This window comes from Gigantopelta aegis, chromosome 2, assembly GCF_016097555.1.
Source record: "Gigantopelta aegis isolate Gae_Host chromosome 2, Gae_host_genome, whole genome shotgun sequence".
NCBI lineage: Eukaryota > Metazoa > Mollusca > Gastropoda > Neomphalida > Peltospiridae > Gigantopelta > Gigantopelta aegis.
Genome location: NC_054700.1, coordinates 26,211,296 through 26,235,665, shown reverse-complemented (window position 1 = coordinate 26,235,665; position 24,370 = coordinate 26,211,296). Strand labels below are relative to the sequence as shown.

Here is a 24,370-nt window from a genome sequence, read left to right as displayed (position 1 = left end):
AGTAGCCAAGGATTTTTTTATATGCACCATCCCACAGACAGGATTGCACATACCACGGCCTTTTTTTTTTGGTCACGTGACAAGATGGCGGAGAGGTTGACATAGAGAAATTTGCTCTGATATTGTTTAAAATAATGTCTTCTTTTAACCTAAACACATGCTAGAAAGTGGTTTGTAGAGTTCATTACATGCGATCGAAATGCTCCATGCCGAAAAGAGAACCAGCGAACAAGAAGAAGGATGGAAAACAGAAGGAGAAGGTTGGTAAGTCACTTAGCCCAACTGACAAGATGGCGGCCATAGATCCCTCAACGAGTAATTGTCATCAACAATCGCCAAAACCACCCCAAGTCTCATATGATGCGATAATGATTCAACAGCCTGAATTCGGTAACCCCGCCTTGCAAATTCAGCCAGTTTTTCCAGGTCAGCTGACCCAACAATTATCTATACCGCCATGGGCGAACCAAGTGTTCCAAAAATTTACTGAAATTTCCAACACGCTCATTGTAATTTCGCAAAAGACTGATAAGATTGAAGGAATCGAAAAGCGATTACAGACTATTGAACTTAATGTTAATGCATTTAAAAACACAGTTATCTGAAAGCAATGAGAAAATTATTGAAATGGAAAAGTCTATAAACTTTGTAAACGAAAGCTTCGAAGAAGCCCGTTCAGATAGAAAGAAAATGGCGGATGTTGTCGACAAAATAAAAACTGAGGTGAGAGAAGTGCGTAATGGTTTTGATGAAGTCAACAGCTTACGCGGTGATTATAACGAGTTGCATGACTGTGTGTTAGACCTTCAAACCAGATCAATGAGAGACAATCTTATTTTTAACGGTATTGAGGAAAAAGACGATGAAGAAACAGAAGCGATTTTACAAACATTTTTGAAAGATAAAATGAAAATAGAAAGCTGTATTAACTTTGACCGTGTACACAGACTTGGTAGAAAGAGTACTAATCCAACAAGACCGCGGCCAATCGTAGCAAAATTCGAACGATATAAAGATCGTGAAAACATCAGAAGAAGCTCAAAAGTGCTCAAGGGAACAAACTTTGGTGTAAGCGAACAATTCCCTTACGAGATCGTTCAACGCAGAAAGGAGTTATGGCCGAAGTACAAAGAAGCGCAGCGTCGTGGACTCCGTGCCTCACTTGTCGTTGATAAACTTTTTATTGACGGTAAACGCTGGTTTCCCGATAGTGCACCCCACGATAGGCCCAACGATGCGCATCCGTACAGTCCTCCGAATGAAAACCCAAACAAACGTGCACGTAATTTCTCACCAAGGGAATATCGACCATAGGGACGCCGGAGGAGAGACACCGGTCAGGACTTGTCAACACCAAGTGAATACGAAACTGTAAATATTCCCCGTGTACATTCTTATTCAGAGGGAATAAGCGTATGTGACTATGTAGATATTGTATATTTAAATGTGTGTGGTCTCAACAGCAGACTGGATATTCCAGAATTTATAGATTTTATCAATCAGTATGATTTAATATGTTTAGTTGAAACTAAACTTAACGATATTGATCACGTAGAAATACCAGGTTATACAATTTTTACTAATAATAGAAATATTGAATCCAATGTAAGATCAGGGGGCATATGCCTGGCAATTAAAAATAAGCTCACAGATCAAGTACATATTCATAAAACTGTATCCCAATATGTATTATGGTTTACTCTTTCTAACGCTATTTCACAGGGAGATGTATTAAGCACTGTTATTGGAATTGTATATATACCCCCAGTAGGCTCGCCCTATTTTAACCATGATACGTTTAACACAATACAAGACGAAGTGAACGAGAAACTCTTAAGTGGAAATAATGTTCTTTTGATCGGCGATTTTAATGCTAAAACGAGTTTGCTTGTAGATTATGTGAGTTGTGATGGTGAACATACTAATAACACACTCATTTCTGATATCTCCGATTTTATGAATGAACCTAACAACTTATTAAATATTGGCATTCCATTACAAAGAGCGAGTCAAGATACCAGTAGACCTAACGGTCACGGATATAAACTAATTGATCTTTGTAAAAATAGTAATTTGTATTTAGTGAACGGAAGAGTCGGCGAAGATCGGGGTATAGGACAACCTACTTGCAAAGGATCGAGTGTAATAGATTATGCCATAGCCTCATTCACAGTTTTGGAAATAATTCTTAAATTCAAGGTCAACGAATTCGAACCACTATTCTCGGACATTCACAATCCATTAACAATGCGACTGAATATCCATACAGCTAGTGGTAAACACCACGCCGTCATTAATAATGAACTCACCCCAAGGAAATGGAATACTAAAGAGGCTAAACACTATAGTGAAAATATAAACACAAAAGAAACAGTCAACGACATAAACGTAATATTAAATGAACTGTGTGTGAACACTTCTCGAAAGAAAAGCTGAATGGTGCAGTGGAGCGTATTGGGACCCTATTTGTTGACACCGCAGCCGACACTTTCGGTTACACGCAAGCCCGCGTCAGAGCCAGACACAAGCGTGAAAATACCCGTAACAAAGCATGGTTTGGCAATCATTGCAGAACACTAAGAAGAAAGTATACAGAAGCGAGATCAGCATACAAACAACGAAAAACACCTGATAATAAGCAACGACTTTTGAATGCCAGTAAAAGCTACAGAAATGTAATACGGAAATATGTTAACAAACACAATTGGAAGACAGAACAAAGACTCACAGAACTTAGTCAACATGATACCCACGCCTTTTGGAAACTGTTAAAAGAAAAACAAGACCCTACTCTCCCCCCTTTAGACACTCTGTACGATTACTTTAAAAATATAAACAGCAGTGATGACAACACAACAGAAGAAAAAGATCCAAGTTTTAATATAGATTTTGAGGACACTACCATGCTAAATGAATCAATATTACAAGAAGAAATACTCGCCGTTGTTAAAAATCTAAAAAACAATAAAGCCTGCGGAATAGACCAAATAATCAACGAGTATATTAAGCAAACTATCGGCTGTATGGTCCCTGTCTATGTTAAGCTCTTTAATTTAGTGTTTGAACATGGCATCTTTCCTGATTCGTGGCTAGTTGGCATAATCAAACCGATCTATAAATGTGGCGATAGAACTGTTCCAGAAAATTATAGACCTATTACTTTACTTAGTTGTCTCGGGAAACTGTTTACAGCTGTTTTAAATAATAGACTGAAAATTATATTTAGAAACTAATGATTTGTTATCTGAAGTTCAAGCCGGATTCAGGAAGGAGTACTCGACGAACGATCATATTTTTACATTATATGGACTCATCGAATTGCTAAAAGCACGGAAGAAAAAACTGTATTGTACTTTTATAGATTTTAGCAAGGCATTCGACTCAGTATGGAGAACAGGACTTTGGGGAAAACTAATACAAAATGGTATTAATGGTAAATGTTTTAAAGTAATATATAGCATGTATCAGAACATTAAGTCATGCATTAGTGCACATAACACAATGTCGGATTATTTTCAATGTTCCATGGGTGTTAGACAGGGAGAAAATTTATCGCCCCTATTATTCTCCATGTTTCTCAATGATTTAGAGGATACGTTTAAAACTAATGATTGTAATGGCATCCGCATAGATAACTTATTCACAGATTCCACTTTGTATACAAATATTGTTCTTTTTGTGTTACTATATGCTGATGACACAGCGCTCTTTGCCGAAAATTATGACGACATGCAGAATTTATTAAATATTTTCGACTCTTATTGTACAAAATGGAAACTAAATGTAAATTGTAAAAAAACTAAAGTGCTAATTTTCAGTGGTAATAAAAAAGATTATTCCAAAAGGTTCCATTTAGGAAACACAAATCTAGATAATGTAGAAATATACAAATATCTTGGAATTATATTTCATAAATCCAATAAATTCACTAATGCTCGAAAACATCAATATGATCAAGCTCAAAAAGCTATGTATTTTACACTTAGACAAGGAAAACGTTGCCATCTTTCCATTCAATGCCAACTTAAATTATTCGATTGTATGGTTTTACCTATTGCTTTATACGGATGTGAAATTTGGGGTTTTGAAAGTCTGTCCTGCATAGAAAAATTGTATAGCAAATATTTAAAGTTATTATTGCCTGTTAGAAAATCCACCCCATTATATATGTTGTATGGAGAACTTGGATGCTTCCCGGTAGATATAACAGTAAAAATAAGAATGATAGGATTTTGGTTTAGGATGATTACTGGGAAGCAGTCCAAGCTATCATTATTAGTGTACAGAATGTTATTGAATGATTATAATACACATTTTTATGATCACAAATGGATAGCTTTTATAAAATCAATTTTAGATAATATTGGTTGCACATACATATGGTGGTCACATTGTGAGCGTATTAATAGTGCTTCATTGTTGAAAATGTTTATTTCAACAAAACTCATAGATCAATTTTTGCAAACATGGTACAGTCATATTGACACTTCATCGAAAGCATCTTGTTACAAAATATTTAAAAGCAGTATAGCATTCGAAAATTATTTAAATTTATTAGAAAAAAAACATTGGTGCCCATTGTTACGTTTTAGAGTATCAAACCACAATCTTCCAATAGAGACAGGTAGATGGATACGTAAACCATTACATGATAGATTGTGTTTTTTATGCAACACTAACGACATCGGAGATGAATTCCATTATATTTTTACATGCCCATATTTCAACCAATTCAGACTTCAATATATACCGAAATATTATCGATCCAAACCAAACACATATAAATTTCACGAATTATTTAATTGTAAAAAAACTGGTGTCCTCCGAAAACTTGCAATATTTTGTAAACATATTATGAATACTTTCAAGCCCTCCGGCTCATAGCTTTATTGTATTATTATTGTGTATGCAAACCCAAACCAATTATTTATAATTATATTCCCATGTTCGTTTTATGTAGATATACTTATGTGAATAGTTTTACTCTGTCATCTTGTTAAAAAGTGTGAATTGTTGTATTATATATTGTTCCTCATATGCCGTGGATTACGGCCTGAGAGAAATAAATGTTCAGTTCAGTTCAGATATATAAGTCGTGGTCAGAAAAAGAAAGACGAAAAACATAACAAATAAGGACGGGAAAACTAGTGGACCGCAATAACTCATTACCACTTTTCCCCGCCTGTTTTAGGGTGATCTTAGTCTGGATAAATGCTATTTCTCGTTCCAGCAAGTACACCACAACTGGTATATCAAAGGTCGTGGTATGTGCTATCCTGTCTGTGGGATGGTGCATATAAAAGATCCCTCGCTACTAATGAAAAAATGTAGCGGGTTTCCTCTCTCAGATTATATGTGAAAATTACCAAATGTTTCACATCCAATAGCAGATTATTAATAAATCAATGTGCTCTCGTGGTGTCGTTAAACAAAACAAACCTTAAAGGGACATTCCTGAGTTTGCTGCAATGTTTAAGATGTTATCGACTAACAGAGACTTTTTAAAGGGGCATTCCTGAGTTTGCTGCAATGTTTAAGATGTTATCGACTAACAGAGACATTTTAACGATTGTAATTACATATCAAATATATTTTTCTGCATAAAATATTAGTGGCTGTATATTAAACATGTTTCTGATCGTTTTAATATTTGTACTGGGTTAAATTTCGTTTTATTTCCTAAAATATATTTTTTCGTACGTACGAAATTATTTGAAGACGAAATCCAGTTTGGGCTTCTTACAAATATTAAGACGACCAGAAACACATTGAATATACACACTGATATTTTAAACAAGAAAATATATTTAACATGTAAGTTTAATCGTAGAAATATTTTATCAGTCGGAACAATCTTACAATGCAGCAAACTCAGGAATGTCCCTTTAACTGAACATAATGCATGGATGTCTACCAGCGTATCACCGTGCCCAGATTCAAACGCAGTGACCCAATGTTTGTTTGTTGTATGTCCTCCCACAATTAGCGCACCGTCTGTGTGTATATCCATTTTTACAGGAAGTTGTTTACGAAAGCTCCGCTCTTGCATTAGGTCTAGTGCAGATTCAGCTTTGTCGTCAATGTGTTTAGTCTCTCTCAATTACGTCTGCTGCTGATATTCAACAAATAGCCTAAATTTACACAAATCAATGTCAGTTTTGACATCTAACATGTTAGTACACACAAAAATTGGATTAATTGGCTATTAGAATTTTGTTTACTTTTTATATTTTATTTTTTATTGGTTTTGTTTTAGGGATTGTGTTCAATTTAGGGAGTATTTCTTTTTCTTTTCTGTCATTTTCGTTCTTTTCTTTTCTCTGTTTGTTTGTTGTTGTTTTTTGTGTTTTTTTGTTTGTTTTTTTGTTTGTTTTGTTTTTTCTATTTTCACAAGTATATCACGTATCTCTTTCGTAAGTGGGTTTATATTCACATTTCAACATGCATGTAGTTAATCCTCTGAAATCCTCATTCTTGTCAGGTGAATTGACACATATGATAAAACCTGATTAATGTAGCTTTTGGTCTTATATGCTGACCTTGTCGTATCTATATTCTAAAGCTGAAGAACTCTACATCTTTCAAGCCGGTTAAGCAAAACTCTATCTTGTGTATACATAATGTTGATTCGTCGGAACGCCAAGTTGACCCAATGTTGTTTGTGCCTACACTTTATTGTATATGTTTATAACCCAGTGTGTGTAAGACGCTATCTTTTCAAATATTAAAAGATGTTTAGGAATGAAATCATATTTTATTTTACTTATCTTTAAAGTTTCCGTATCGTTTTGCTATTGTCGTTATGACGTCAGAAGAATATGTACCGTGTACATTGTATTTGTGTTGGTTCCGCGGTCAAAACATTACGCACCACAACGAATATTTTGTATGACATTGTATTATGGAAAAATGCCGGTCATGGTCGTAATTGCATATTATATTAGGCTTTTCTCAACATGTATTTTATTATTAAATAAAATAAAAGCTTTTAAATACATTTAGAAATGTTTCACAAAAATGATGAGCATGTAAATAATGTGAGGCAAGTGTTGGGTATTTTATTACCAGCAAACTTATATTTTTATTAAAATCCGTAATACATAAAGTGCAATAATACAATGTAGTTATCTTTAGGATAAATGACACTGAAATGGTCACGATTATAAATTTGGATGACAATTAATATTAAATACTACATTAATATCATGAAGATATTGAAACGGAATTCATTTATGAACGCTAATAAAGTTATTTGCACAGGTAATTTTAGACAGAGAAGTAATGCACAATTTTAGATTTTGTTTTATTTGCAAGCATCATGTGTGAAGTAGTTTGGGCCAGGTCAGTGGCCCGATCTGCCATTCAGTGACCCAACCCAAAGGAAATATATTTGTACGGTATAGGTCCATATACTAGTAGCCTAGTAGTTTTAATAGTTTAAATGTATTGCCTTCTGTTCAAGTGACTGGACTAGAATTTTGTTTACATATATGCCACCATCCTAAAGCGCAATATAATTAAACAAATGAATTGTTGGTGGTTATATAGGCCTATATTAAAAACAACATGTTTTGAAAGTTTAAACAATTTGCCTTTGCATAAATTAACAGTATTCCACATTCTATCAATCAAGCATCGAAAATATTATCGGTGGTTTGAACCACTCTCGTGTTATCATTTCTGGGTCAGCCCTAAACGATGGGGAAGGTGGCGTATCACCAATGGATCAAACTCGCAAATTTTACATACGAAAGCTAACGGAATTCCACGGAATGCAACGATAAACACCGACCGTAGCGGTGGAATGAGAAATATGCCGAATGGCGATCAGGACAACGGGTAAAGAGACACAACAACGCTTTTGCCATTTTCCAGTTTGAAAGCAATCTACATTCGTGTGAAAACATAGCGAAGACCGTGAAGAAATTCGTTGTAAACTGATTTTAAATTTAAATATTTTCTTTATGTATTCAACCAGAGAAATGTACATCTACCACACATTTACTGATATAATAATTATATAATGTGTGGGGGAGGGAACGGTGGTGTAAATATGCTCTAGTGCTGTTGTTTAAACAAAACAAACTTTAATTAAATGTGATGGCTTAAACCCTAGTCTATCGATGTTGGTATTTTACAACTGGGCACTGTATTAATCTGTGGGTTTTTTGTTTGCGCTGATCATGAAGATTTGAAAGAGGTATGCAAACACGAATACTCGTTTCCCTAAACTCTGATCTACGTCCATTTGTCAGCGTGTTGGCGTGGAGTATTTATCAGCGTGTTGGCGTGGACTATTTGTCAGCGTGTTGGCGTGGACTATTTGTCAGCGTGTTGGAGTGGACTATTTATAACAAAATTCTCTTTTCCGACTGACAGCCTCTTTAAAAAATAAAATGTGTTTAGTTTAACGATACCACTAGAGTACATTGATTTATTACTCCCCGGCTATTGGATGTCAAACATTTGGTACTAAGTGACATATAAAGAAAGCCCCATCCCAGACAGGATAGCACATACCACAGCCTTTGACATACCAGTCGTGGTGCACTGGCTGGAACGAGAAATAGTTTAATGGGCCGACCGACGGGGATCGATCCTAGCCCTACCACGCATCAGGCGAGCGCTTTACGCTCTCGAGACTCTTTTAACGATCACGTTTAATATTAAATACTTTTTTTTCCCCACCATATCAGTATCTGTATATTTTAAATGTTACTGGTCATCCTGTTTGTATATTTTAAAAAAAGTTAGTTTGTTTTGCTTAATGACACCACTAGAGCACATTGATTTATTAATCATCGGCTATTGGATGTCAAACGTTTGGTAATTTTGACATATAGTTTTAGAGATTAAACCCGCTACTTTTTTTTCATTAGTAGCAAGGGATCTTTTATATGCACCATCCCACAGACAGGATAGCACATATCACGGCCTTTGGTACACAAGTCGTGGTGCAATATCTGGGACGAGAAATAGCCCAATGGTCCCACCGACGAGGATCGACCCCACACCGACCGCGCATTAATCAAGCGCTTTACTGATGGGTTGTTTGTATCAGCTCAAACTGTGCTTGGCTTCCTATTATAAAGCGGCGGGACGGTGCCCAGCGGTAAAGCGCTCGCCTGATGCGCGACCGATCTCGTCGAAGAGCCCAAGGTGCCTTTTTCGTTCCAGTACGTACTCCACAACTGCAATAACAAAGGCCATGGTATGTATTATCCTGTCATTGGGACGGTGCATATAAAATATTCGAAAGAGTAACCCATCAATTGACAGCAACGGGTTTCCTCTGTGTAGTCCTTAACTATATACCCGATGACATGACAGGAGTTGTCCTTTTCAGGGTATGTTGCCCCAAGGCAGGCAAAGGTGCATTAAACAAAAATCCATGGACCTACTGATATTAATAAAAGTGCCATAGCTAGTGGTATAGCGAGGGAGGGAGTCACTGAGGCCATGTCCCCCACCCCACTCCCCGGAACCTTTTTCTTGTGTATTAAATTTTATAAAATCATATATACATAGTGTGGGTTGCCTCCATCCCACCCCATCTCCCAATCACAAATTCTGGCTATGCTAGTGGCTATAGCCAATATACATAATGCTAAATAGAAACATATAGTGTAAATAATTGTGGTGTCTACTATGCCACTGACTGGCCGCCAGCGACCCGCAGAGTACCAGCGAGGGCCGGGGGTAATGCCCCGAGAAGCTGTTTGCTTCTCCCGGAAGAGCGCCAGTTTAGTCTGGCAAAGAAGTACACTCTCAGCTTTGTATTGTGACGCGGGAATGAAAAAATCGTCCTCTTTGACCGCCCGTGATCAGAGCGCGACACCTGTGTCAAATCGTTGAGAATTTTAGTTTTGATTACTCCGTGGAGCAGGTGACAACACGCTGTACCTCTGTCATTAACAACAGTTTGGGCAAATTTGCAGTCCGTTGTGAATTTTACTGTCCAGTCGTAAAGCGCTCGTCTGACGCACTGTCTGTGGGCCCATTGGGCTACTTCTCATTCAAGTCAGTGCACCACAAAGGCTGTGGTATGTAATATTCTGTCTGTGGGAGGGGCATATAAAAGATCACTTGCTACTAATGAAAAAATATTGCGGGTTTCCTCACCAAGACTACATCAAAATATTTGACATCCAGTAGCCGATGATTAATAAATCAATGTGCTCTAGTCTAAATGGTGTTTTGATAAACAAAACACGCTTTAACTTTAGCACACAACATACTTTTACATATAAGAATGTAATTACTAGTAATTGAACAACAAACAGCATCGTGCGCGTGACAGCACATTCTGCTATTGAAACAGCATACATGTGCGTTTGGGTAAATTAAAGTCGAGTTTACATGAAGAAGAACCTGTATAAACAATGAAAAAATAACAAAATAATCATTAGTTTTTAGTGAAAAATCAAACAATAAATGTTTCCATTCATTACATGTTACCGCTTGCTCTAAATGTGCACGTTAAAAACTTGCTCTAAATGTGCACGTTAAAAACGTGCTCTAAATGTGCACGTTAAAAACTTGCTCTAAATGTGCACGTTAAAATCTTGCTCTAAATGTGCACGTTAAAAACGTGCTCTAAATGTGCACGTTAAAAACTTGCTCTAAATGTGCACGTTAAAAACGTGCTCTAAATGTGCACGTTAAAAACGTGCTCTAAATATGCACGTTAAAATCTTGCTCTAAATATGCACGTTAAAAACTTGCTCTAAATATGCACGTTAAAAACGTGCTCTAAATGTGCACGTTAAAAACTTGCTCTAAATGTGCACGTTAAAAACTTGCTCTAAATGTGCACGTTAAAAACTTTGACCGACCTGACCTAATGTTCCCACTCATCTTTCAAATTAAATATTTTTGTTTTGTTTTCAAGAAACGTTTTATAACAGTGATTCATGAGTGCACGTCATCACAACTGTACTTGTTCCAATGAGCTCTGTCCGGTGCTAGTTTTGATTTAATAAACTAGTATGGCGATCCTGCGTTAAGGGACTACCTCATTTGTCCATTCAAAGGAGCAAACCTGCGAGCGGATGAGGAACTCTTCAATAAAAAGATGTCGAGAGTACGCGAGTGTGTGGAATGGCAGTTTGGAAAAGTTCTTGGACTTTAAAAAGAATTTAAAGGTCTTCCTCCTTCAGCCAGTGGTGAAATATTATATGGTGGGTGCTATCTTGACCAACTGCCATACATGCATATATGGCAGTCAGACCAGTGTTTTTTCAAACTTATCACCACCTGCACTTGAAAAATATTTAGGACATTAAGAGCGACAGAAGCCATTAAAAAGTACTTTATTTCACATACAAATGACTGATATTTTGCTCAACAATCACAAGTTTTATTGTTCACACAACACATCTAAATTGAGATATAAATCATATTTGACAAAAACATGAAATATTCTCTATCTACAGAAACCATAATAGTGATATTGTAAATGATTATGTTTTAATTATTGAGGTCAGTGTGGTTTTGTCGTTTTTTAGTTTGTTAATTACTAATGCATATGATCATATTTGAAAAAAAGAAAAGTAATTTAAACAATTTTACCTTCGCCATGAAATAGCCTCTACGTATTCTCGACATTGTTCGGTATAGATGATGATCTAAATCTATTTGAAAACGCGTGAAATATTTTACGTGGTTAAACCTTTGGAACAGGAGTGACGCTATATGATTGTTACGCAAGGCCGTGTGTGTGTGTGTGGGGGGGGGGGGGGGGGGTATATGCATCCTCACATACACATTTTACTATATACTATCAAATTGATGGATACTTAGCATATAATTGTTCATGAAGACACTGGGAACAAAGAAGAAAGAAATGTTTTATTTAACGACGCACTCAACACATTTTATTTACGGTTATATGGCGTCAAACATATGGTTAAGGACCACACAGATTTTGAGAGGAAACCCGCTGTCGCCACTACATGGGCTACTCTTTCCGATTAGCAGCAAGGGATCTTTTATTTGCGCTTCCCACAGGCAGGATAGCACAAACCATGGCCTTTGTTGAACCAGTTATGGATCACTGGTCGGTGCAAGTGGTTTACACCTACCCATTGAGCCTTGCGGAGTACTCACTCAGGGTTTGGAGTCGGTATCTGGATTAAAAATCCCATGCCTCGACTGAGATCCGAACCCAGTACCTACCAGCCCGTAGACCGATGGCCTAACCACGACGCCACCGAGGCCGGTCGACACTGGGAACAGAATCAAACCTATTAGAACACAATCTCTATCCGTACCAGTGTGTAGATTCCGATCTTTGTGTCGTCACAGCCAGTGTCCCTCGACTGATATATCAAAATGCATATAAAAGACCTCTGAATGTTTTGTTGGGGTTTGTAGTAGTATTCCATGGTATAGCGGCAACGGGTTTCCTCTTTCCTTATTTTTGTGGCTCTTAACCATAATGTTCGATGTCAGTATGACCATAATAAATTGTGTTGAGTGGTGCATCGTGAAATAAACCATTGTTGTAACCGTCGTCAGAAATACCGCGCAAAATATTGAACCGCAGTACTTAACGAACAAATGACACACAGAATCTGATGCTACTAGTGCCAAAAAGCACTATATTCAGTAGGGTGTATGCTGTTGTTGTTGTTGCAGTGAGGTTGTTGTTGTTGTGGGGATTTTTGTTGTTGTTGGGTTTTTTTGTTGGGGCGGGATTCTCAGTCGGTTGAGTGCTCGCCTGAGGTGCTTGTTTGCGTCGCAGGATCGAACCACCTCGGTGGATCCATTCAACTGATTGGGTTTTTCTCGTTCCATCCAGTGCACCATAACTGGCTACTAATTTAAAAATGAAGCGGGTCAAATGAGTCAAAATTACCAAATGTTTGACCTTTAATAGCCGATGATTAATAAATCAGTGTGCTCTAGTGGTTAAACAAAACAAACTAATTTGGTTTGTTGGGGGCGAGAGGTACCAAACCAATTAGGTAAGTAGTTATATTTAAAGCCTTGGAGTATTTAATCCGGCCAGAACAATAATGTGAGTGATCAAGTACGCTGATCATTGCCCAAAACTAAATTTAAAATGTTCACGGGGGAGCATGCCCGCGGACCTCCTAGACCTCACGGGCGCTTCCTGACTAGGTAACGGCCCTGATCATTGCCTCCCCCCACACACCTACACACTTTAAAAAAAAAAAACACCCTCTCCGACGGGCCTGTTACGTCACGCGTTTCTTTGTCTTGCAACACAAGAAGAAGAAAAACCTGTCGCACAACTTGACGCTGATGAGTAGCAGCATTTATTTTGGTTCAGTTTATACTTCGGTTACGGCAAGCGTTGCGTTTAAAATCTTTGTCGCTGAGCACCGGACAGCGTCAACGCCTTGCGTTATCGTTTGTCGCCACCGCTAACGCAGCCCAAACGTTGAAGTTGAAAAATATTAACTTTCAGCGTTAAGCCGAGATTATACTTCGGTTGCGGCAGCGGCAGCGGCAGCGTCAGCAGCGTTGCGATGAGAAGCGTCGCCGCCAGCGTTGATGAGCAGCGTTAACGCCAACGCAAGACCAATTTATACTTCTTGCGACAAACCTCCACTGCTGCAAAATGGCTCCATCAGTACAAACAGTTTATTCCAAAATTCATTATATAATGAGTATTTGGTTAATTACCAAAATTAAACTACGACTCAGATAGCGCAGATCATATGTGCGTACCATATTTTTCAGAGTGGACGTTTGTGGAGAATTCCGTCATTTGGTGCAGAAATTGAGGCTTGATCCACAGTACCATTTTTGCCGCTTGAGGATGACCACGGCCGTGTTTGGAGATTTAGTATTTGAAGTGGGTTCGCTCATAGCTAGGAAACCGACACACCATTATCCTGTGTTTAATGGTACCTGTCGGATATTGCTTACTATTCTATAATTCTGCAATATTTTGTAAAACAAACTGAACTCTATTTAAGAGTGATCAAATCCATAAGTGTACGAGACGGGGGGGGGGGGGGCTGCAGGGGGGCAACTATCCCCCCCCCCCCCCAGTGCTCGAGCAAAACCTCTAATTCGGGCATTCGAGCAAAATGTGCTAAACTGAGACCTTTTTACCATGTATTTCCATCAGTCTCCCCTCAGAATTAAAGGGACATTCCTGAGTTTGCTACATTGTAAGATGTTTCCGACTAATAAAATATTTCTACGATTAAACTTACATATTAAATATATTTTGCTGTTTAGAATATCAGTGTCTGTATATTCAATGTGTTTCTGGTCATTTTAATATTTGTAAGAAGCCCAAACTGGATTTTGTCTTCAAATAATTTCGTACGTACGAACAAAATATTTTAGGAAATAAAATGAAATTTAACCTAGTACAAATATTAGAACGATCAAAAACACGCTTAATATACAGCCGCTAATATTTTATGCAGAAAAATATATTTGATATGTAATTACAATCGTTAAAAAGTCTGTTAGTCGATAACATCTTAAACATTGGAGCAAACTCAGGAATGTCCCTTTAATTGTAATCCATGTAAAAAAAGAAAATGCGTAGTGATTAGTTTGCAACCCTCTATAGCTGTTTCGTAGAAATGCAAATATGAATAAATGTTGTTATCCAGATTCGGGCGTTTTTGTTTAATTCGAGCAAAAACCAGCCTGTCCCCCTACACAAATATGAATAAGTGAAAACATAGAGACATCATATTGTAAAATTTAAGAATTTGCATATATCTAATTTCTTTAGGCACATAACATGTTATATGAATGTCACTAAAGATGTAGTCACAATCTAAACCATTCAAACTAAATAACTCATTACTTATGAACATAGGAGAAACAATTTCTGTATTTCTGGCATAGACATGAACATAAAATGAAACACACACGCTATCCAAACACACACACACACACACACACACACACACACACACACACACACCTCAACCCCCTAAAAATAAAACCAACAAAAAACACACCACATAATAAAACCTTAAAACAGCCAAAGAAAAAAACAAAAACAAAAATCAACCCAGTTTATGGTAGTACTAAACCAAATTACTTCCGGTTGGATCAAAGTTCAAGGTGCACCAAACTTTTGATAGAGAAGTTAACACCACAAGTCCTGTGATTGGTAATAAATGTGAGTGTGTCGGTTGTAAAAAAAATAAAAATACTTTCATCTCGGTAAACAAATTTATGCAATTTTATTTCATCTAGTACCACTGTGTCAAGTATTCTTGTGTTTGGGGTATCTGTAAAAAAAAAAGTACTAAAATTTTGTGCGAAACTAGTAGGGCCTCAACAAGTCGAAAATATTGGAATCGGGTACTCGAGGGTCAAACTCGACTCGGACTCGAGTACCCGACACTTACACTAGATGAAAATGAGATTATGCATCTTATTTCCAGCGCTGAACATGAATGCCAAATCATGCCATTATTATTGCATTCCACACATTCAACTTTAGTTTTTACTTCATATTTCATAGCCTTATAATGTAACCGGCGGAAAGCATATGGCAAAATGACGTAAACAAAATATAATTAAATGAGAGTGCTCTACCTTGCACGGGTACTCAAGTCCTATGAACGGACTCAAGTAGTGCTAGACTCTGCCCGTGCCCGAGTACTCGTGGAGACGTAGGAACTAGGGTAGTCATAGACGCTACCTCTTATCTCTGAAATGAGGAGCTTGACCCCTAATGTTTTCCGATTCACTTTAAGAGTGAGGGGTGGTGTTTATATCGATTGATACGCTGCAGATAGGGGTTTTAGCCACATGTTACTATTGTCGTTTATGGGATTTGATTTGGTTACCAGGTAGTTAACTATAGATAACACCAAGACTACATACATAGTATTTAGTTTCAGATATCTGGCTTCGGGGGACACGCAGATGTCAAATGGGTTTTCATACAGAGTTGCTCCTTTTACCGTATGTAACATACTCACTATCAGACGTTATGAAATTTGATTGGCTGGCAGCACTAGCACACTCTATCAAACCGGAGCAGTAACGGTGAAAGTCAAAATATTTTCAACTTCAGCATTTGGGCTGCGTCAGCGGTGGCGACGAGCGATAATACTCAGCGTGACGCGCGTTAGTGCCAATGACAAAGATTTCAACGCAACGTTTGCCGCAACCGAAGTATAAACTCTGCTTTTTAGGGCATTAAACGTACATGTTGTTAACCAGTACCAACGTTACACAAAGAAACCCAACGCCTCTATGCGTAACGAACCTGCGCTGTACTTTCTTGTGGTGAAGTAGAGCAAAGTGTGCGCCCACGTGACACGTTGGTACTGGTTAAAAACATGTAACTTTAGTGCCATGACTGGACTCGAGAATAATCAAACTAAAGCTCTGTGGCACCAGATATAAAAAACAAATGTGTAATTTAAACAGTAGCTGGCTACCATTTGGTCGTCGACGATTTCCGAAGTATTACACACAGTCCTCTCTAGCCCTTCCCTACAACATATGAATAAGGGGAGGGCTAGAGGCAACTCAAGCTAATAGCTGAGGTGTATACCCAGACTGAGTGGCTGAACCTTAATTGGATATAAGTACGAAAATAAGTATAAATGAAAAAAACAAGAAATGGCTTCCCTTTTTTTTTCATTTCACTCCGAATATGTACACGTGACAGGACTATACATTCTGTACGTTTCAGTGGGAGTTTCATATTTACCGCAAAGAGAAAACAAACCGGAGCTGAGACATGGACGTAACCGATGCAGACGACAGCAAGTGTCTCCAGCTATAAGGCTATCTTGGTATCTGAACATTGATTAATCACGTGAAAAGCACACACAACAAATCACGTTTCGTATATTGTCTTTTTAAACAAAAGGTTTTTTCGTACTGGTGGTTTACCTGAATGAATGTCATTATTTCGTATTTGTATCTGCGAGACAAACACGATATTAGAAGTAACTGGGTTCGCTGTAGTAATTGAATTTAATACACGATGGCACATGTACATTTCGAAAATGTTCATTCAGCACTTCCGCTATGTCTTTACTGTGAAAGTGAAAGAACAATTATAAATGAAAATGTCTCTTTTGTCAAACTGCCCTACCTACATTTTCCCTCTGAAACAATTTGCCTTTTTTAAGTCGGGGCGGGGGGGGCGGGGGGGGGGGGGGGGGAATTAATGTAGTAAATAAGAAATGCTAAATCTGCCTGAACAATAACAATTATAATAATTAAAGACTGACAAATGAGAGTTGTTCACTAACTTCGTGATGGCCTTTTTTCTTCTTCTTTTTTTTTTTTTTTTGTGGGGGGGGGGGGTATTTCTTTGTGGAGTTGTTTTTTATTTTTTTATTTTTTTATTTTTTAGGGGAGGTGGTTGTTTATATGTTTGGGGGTTTTGTGGGGAGGTGGTTGTTTATATGCTTGGATTTTTTTTTGTTGATGATTTGTTGTGGGGGGTTTTGTTGGGTTTTTTTTTGGGGGGGGGGGGGTGATGATGATGGTGATAATGATAATGATGTTTTTATCATGGGTGCACGTACATGTAATAGGAACAATGCGAAGCTATATAGGCCCTACATGTATTTTGAAAATGCTTTCGTTTCGGCTTATTCGGGGGAGGGTTAAAAGTTAAATGTTGTGTTTCTTTGAACCATGACATTGTATATGGCCGTGGTGGTTGTCAGCCTTCAATAAATATACTATCTCAGACGCGTGAGCAGGGGTTGGGCTTTGGGGGTCGAACCCCACCCCCTCACTTTTAAATACATTTTCCGGGGAGCAAAACTCGACATCCCTCCCCCCTATAAACTTTGATCGCCACAGTCTAGACCCTCCCGAACTTAGATTCCTACACTTGCGCCTCTACCTTAAGTCATGATGGCCCACATTGTATCATTATTATATTTGTGTTACAATGGCTGCCGAAACATTATTATTATTGTTCGGTATTGCCATAATTGTATTATGGCCACAGATCACAGTTATCTTCCCATTTGGTTGTCGAAAATCCAGAAATTTGTCCGCGCATGTAGTCTGCTGTTTGACTGTGATTATTTCATGGCAGACAGCTTTGAAGTGGCAACTATCTGACAGGGGAGAGCATGTAGTTTGTAAACAAGTGTAATTTGTTGACATTGAAGACTTGTTTATGGTAATATTCCGGCCCATGAAAAAGTAGTGCGTTTTGTGTAAAATGGGTGTACTCCGGCTAGGTTTAGTGGGTGTGTTTTTTCAAACCAATATCCTGGGAGAAAGAACTGGACAACAGGGATTGTCCTTTTCAGTGTATGTTTCCCCCAGGCAGGCAAAGAAATGTACATACCAAAATCCATGGGTCTGCTGATATTAATAAAACTGTTATAGCCACTAACGCTATATAGAAACATATAGCCTAACTAATTATGGCCTGTGGCCATATTGTTGTTTCGATGTCTGTCAAAATTGTATTTTTGTTCTCACTGTAATACTCAAATTGTAGTAGTAGTAGTAGTAGTAGTAGTAGTAGTAGTAGTAGTAGTATTGGTAGTAGTATTGGTAGTAGTAGTAGTAGTAGTAGTAGTAGTATTGGTAGTAGTATTGGTAGTAGTAGTAGTAGTAGTAGTAGTAGTATTGGTAGTAGTATTGGTAGTAGTAGTAGTAGTAGTAGTAGTAGTATCCGGAATTTATATATGGGTGGTCGGGTAATGAGACTGACCCTAATGTTAGGGTTCCACAACGGTATAAAATGGCAATCCCCATGCAAAGTATCTTAAGTTATTATTATTGTTATCATAATCATTATTTTATTATTTTTAGTAGTAGTAGTAGTAGTAGTAGTAGTAGTAGTAAAAGTAGTAGTAGTAAAAGTAGTAGTAGTAGTAGTAGTAGTAGTAAAAGTAGTAGTAGTAGTAGTAGTAGTAGTAGTAGTAGTAGTAGTAGTAGTAGTAGTAGTAGTAGTAGTAGTAGTAGTAGTAGTAGTAGTAGTAGTAGTAGTAGTAGCAGCAGTAGTAGCAGCAGTAGTAGTTATATTATTATTATTATTGTCATCATTATCATAATCATTATTTTATTATTTTGTAGTAGTAGTAGTAGTAGTAGTAGTAGTAGTAGTAGTAGTAGTAGTAGTAGTAGTAGTAGTAGTAGTAGTAGTAGTAGTAGTAGTAGTAGTAGTATTTGTTACATACAATTTTAAACCATGTTATGTTTCGGAATATTCACAACTCTGAGTAAGTGAAGTCTATTGTTTCTTTTTCAGTTATATTGTTCAAATAAATTTGTAATATTTAAAATTATTACTCCATTTTGGAATTGACCAACATGTACCAGATATCCCGACTTAGACAAAAATATTCAAGTAAAAATAAGTAAACAAGAATTATAATGTGTGTGTGTGTGGGGGGGGGGGGGTGTGTGTGTGTGTGTGTGTGTGTGTGTGTATGAAGAGTTCAGGCGCAAAACGTGATATAAACCATTTTCTTTCTTGTTTTTATTTAAATCCATTATTGTATGTCAGTAAGGGCTAATCGTAGGCCCGCTGATTTGCCGCAAAACGCGATTGATCCTTATGAAATTGTATTGGGTAAATCCCGTTTTTTAAAATCAAAACGCGATATACGCCAATTAAAAAATATCACTTTTACTGAAATTACTGAAATTGAAAATGGATATATCGCGTTTTGCGCCTAAACTCTTCATATATATATATATATATATATATATATATATATATATATATATATATATATATATATATATATGATAAAAGAAAACAAGTGTACAGTATATATGTATTTTAAAAAACAATTTAAAGAAATAACTATCCTTTTACAAGTTTCAATCTTATCTTCAGAAAGGAATATATATGTGTGTGTGTGTGTGTGTGTGTGTGTGTGTGTGTGTGTGTGTGTGTTACGTAGACCCAAAACAGTATCCATTGATTTTATTTTATTTTCAAAACTTTAACTGTGTAAAAAAAAAAATCTACCTAATATCGAAGTTCATATTCAATAAACTACTAACATAATGAAAATGCCATAAAACTTGTGAACAGTATCAAACGGAAGTACTGACCCTGAAAAATTAGGTATTATATTTTAAAGAATGTTTAAAATTTGCAACATAAGATTATTCTACCTTATTAGCACCAAAATGCATCTCCTGACATTTAAGTTTGCAGATTGTTGCCATCAATTTTAACAAAGAAACATGAAAAATTAAATCTTGGAATGGAAAATCGATTATTAACACACTATCATTTCAGTACGATATTACAATATCATTTTATAGCTCAATTCAGCCAAACTAATAAACAAAATTAGAAGTTTGTACAAAATCGTTGAGATTATGGAATGATTTTTCTGTCAACAACACTGTCACTGCGACTTGAGGCATATATATCTAGTTTTATAAGGACGTATTTGTTACACTGTTTTTAGTGTACTTGTCCCGAGTTTAGGCAAATGCCCAATAAACATACATTTCCCATTAGGAAGTACTGGCAATGTCCTTTAGATACAGAGCAGCAAAAACGATAAATCCACAATGCCTTGGGTTGTCGTCCATTTAAATATTTATGTTGTTGTTTCCACCAATCACAAACCTTGTTTCTCTGCTATGTGGTGAGTATACTGGTGAAACACATCCGCAGAAACGTTACCACATCTGGTAATGGGCATTCTATTCGTATTTCCTATATTCGCTTTTTGACTGTTCTTTGAGATGGTGTTAGATTTTTTAAAACTTTATTACGCCTTGATCAGTGTTATTTTTACTTCATCTTTTTTCAAATTATTTTTATATTTGATTTTTTTTTTTTTACTTATGTAATTATTGCTCAATTTCATAATGTTACGGCCGGAATATGTTGAAATAGTTATTGCAATGTAACACTATATCAAGATATATATGTGTAATTATAAAACACGTAAAAGAAATTAATATTTGTAGCGATGACACAAATATATTATATCACCACTATAGAAACTCTCTGGAGTTTGTAGCCATTAATATAACAGCGAATTAATATATAGTTTGTAGCCATTAAAATAGCAGTGAGTTAATATATAGTTTCTAGCCACATTAATATAGCAGTGAATTGGTTTATAGTTTGTAGCCATTAAAATAGCAGTGAATTAATATATAGTTTGTAGCCATTAAAATAGCAGTGAAGTAATCTATAGTTTGTGGCCATTAATATAGCAGTGAAGTAATATATATAGTTTGTAGCCATTAAAATAGCAGTGAATTAATATATAGTTTGTAGCCATTAAAATAGCAGTGTGTTAATATATAGTTTGTGGCCATTAATATAGCAGTGAATTAATTTATAGTTTGTATCCATTAAAATAGCAGAGTTAATTTATAGTTTGTGGCCATTAAAATAGCAGTGAATTAATTTATAGTTTGTATCCATTAAAATAGCAGTGAGTTTATTTATAGTTTGTGGCCATTAAAATAGCAGTGAAGTAATTTATAGTTTGTAGCCATTAAAATAGCAGCGAATTAATCTATAGTTTGTGGCCATTAAAACAGCAGTGAATTAATTTATAGTTTGTAGCCATTAATATAGCAGTGAATTAATCTATAGTTTGTAGCCATTAATATAGCAGTGAAGTAATTTATAGTTTGTGGCCATTAAAATAGCAGCGAATTAATCTATAGTTTGTAGCCATTAAAATAGCAGCGAATTAATCTATAGTTTGTCGCCATTAATATAGCAGTGAATTAATCTATAGTTTGTAGTCATTAAAATAGCAGTGAATTAATCTATAGTTTGTAGCCATTAAAATAGCAGTGAATTAATCTATAGTTTGTGGCCATTAAAATATAGTTTGTAGCCATTAAAATAGCAGTGAATTAATCTATAGTTTGTGGCCATTAAAATAGCAGTGAATTAATTTATAGTTTGTGGCCATTAAAATAGCAGTGAAATAATGTATAGTCTGTGGCCATTAATATAGCAGTGAAATAATCTATAGTTTATTTTCATTTATTTGATAGATATACAGATTATTAGATAAACGTGAATGCTAACTCATTATTTTCATTTATTTGATAGATATACAGAGTATTAGATAAACGTGAATGCCAACTCATTATTTTCATTTATTTGAGGAACCGTACACCTCAAAGTGCATGTAATTGCAGGCTTATCTGTAGCGTGTTTATCCTACTGTCTGTTTAAATACGTATTTACTCTCGCAGGCAGAGGTTAATGGTTTATTCATCAACGAAACCAAATATTACCTGCTTGCAAACATGTGACGTGACGGCAGTGAACGCTGTCACCACACAACTATCCGGTGTATTTTCCTCAAGTGCGATGCGCACCGAATTAACCATCTTACGGGCGTGTGTTCTCTGCCGGTTTACTGTATATTTACATAGATTAATATTTTGTTTTCCCATAAGCAATGAGCTTGGAATGCTACCACTTGTCCAGACGTTATCACATAGTAGACAACTTAATTCGTTTGTATGCTCGTTAACGTTGAATCTGCAATGGAAATATGTAGCGGGTTCTTTGGAAGACAGCCAGAAAAATTAAATTTCCAAATAGGAAGATGACTGTATTCTGTGGTGTGTCAGTAGAATTATTTTTGTCTTTTTAAAGTTTTGGGATATCACCTTTAAAAATAGAAGATATAAAAGCTTTGTTAAAACATCTACTCTTAGTGCTTTCCAAACCATTCTCCTGAACCGATGGACTACGTTTTAATTAACTGATTTGGTTAGTAGTAATATTATTACCAATCAGGCCCGTATACAACCCAATTAAAGGGACATTCCTGAGTTTGCTGCATTGTAAGATGTTTCCGACTAATAAAATATTTCTACGATTAAACTTACATATTAAATATATTTTCTGGTTTAGAATGTCAGTGTCTGTATATTCAATGTGTTTCTGGCCGTCTTGATATTTGTAAGAAGCCCAAACTGGATTTTGTCTTCAAATAATTTCGTACGTACGAAATAAATTATATTTTTGGAAATAAAATGAAATTTAACCTAGTACAAATATTAGAACGATCAGAAACACGTTTAATATACAGCCACTAATATTTTATGAAGAAAAATATATTTGATATGTAATTACAATCGTTAAAAAGTCTTTGTTAGTCGATAACATCTTAAAATGTGCAGCAAACTCGGGAATGTCCCTTTAAGAAAATGTCTACGGCAAAACAGAAACAAAACAAATGCTGTAGAAAAAAAATCGAATATAATACATAGCAAAAACAATACCGAAGAGAATTAAAAACTGCATGGCATTACTGGGGTTGTGTATATATTTATACGATATAGCTGAAGAACAACGGTTTTCTGCCTCAAATTGTATAGACCACCATCACCACCACCCTACACACACCTAACACCCTAACACCCCACCCACCACCAGTTCCTACGGGCCTGGGGCCAATTTCACAAAACGTGGTAAGTTTATATTGATTGCACTATGATAGTAATAAGAATTGTAGTTTAGTCGTAAATGTACGTTGTTTTGTGAAATTGTTCCCTGCCTATCAGTAATAACGTAAATCAGATAACGAACTTAATGCAAGGACAGATTTGGACACATTTCCCATAGAACTCGTAGAGTGTGCTTAAGACTGACATGCTTAAACGTTCAAGGATGTAAGCAAATGGTTGATGAATGAATGAATGAATGAATGTTTAACGACACCCCAGCACCAATAATACATTGGCTATTGGGTGTCCAACCCGAGTACTCTGGCCGTAAGAGAGCAAGACGGTACATTTGGGTAGTTATAATGCTCTATAACTGTTCAAATGTCCCGTCTTACAGTCAGCGTACTCGGGCTATTGAGTGTCAAACAAAGGTAAATGAGTAGAAGACGAGACAAAATGGTTGACCGACTGATGTAATGCAAGTCTTCGTTGATACTGTTATCAACAAAATGGGTGCCCACCATCATAACACAGGTAAGGGGTGTGGGGAGGCACGATCTAAAGAACTAAATTCGGCGCCTTCACGTGGCTCATTAATGAAAATAGTGCAGCAATCCCAACACGGAAGTGACGTGTTTGCGAGGAGGTTGTCCACACTGCACCATTGTTTTGTATGTGGAGAGCGACCTGTAGTGTCTCTGCACTTATTAACTCCCCACAACAAATAGGAAGCACCAGCTCGGGATCTCAACGCGAGATCGGTGTTAATTGTGACAACCTGTTGTGTGAATTGCGCGCGCGTCTTTCTATACTTGACAAATTCCACTTCTGGTTCCACAGTCCGTGCTTCTTCTTTTTTTCCATTTCTTTTCTTTCTTTTTTTTTTTTTTTTTTTTTTTTTTTTTTTTTTTTTTTTTTTTTCTCTTCTTCTTATTTCAACATAAATTGTCATCGTGTTAAAAAGACTGTCCTGCAGGTATATGACAGTTAATGTCGCAGACCCTGGTTTCAATCTGTG

The 24,370-nt window shown here is 36.5% G+C and overlaps 1 protein-coding gene across 1 annotated transcript; it reads left to right on the top strand.

Moving 5' to 3' along the window:
- Window positions 1-206: 206 nt before the first annotated feature.
- Window positions 207-1,314, top strand: LOC121387872. Its single transcript, XM_041519105.1, has 2 exons — window positions 207-260; window positions 598-1,314. The coding sequence occupies exons 1-2, from the start codon at window positions 207-209 to the stop codon at window positions 1,312-1,314; spliced, it is 771 nt and encodes a 256-aa protein (XP_041375039.1).
- Window positions 1,315-24,370: the final 23,056 nt, after the last annotated feature.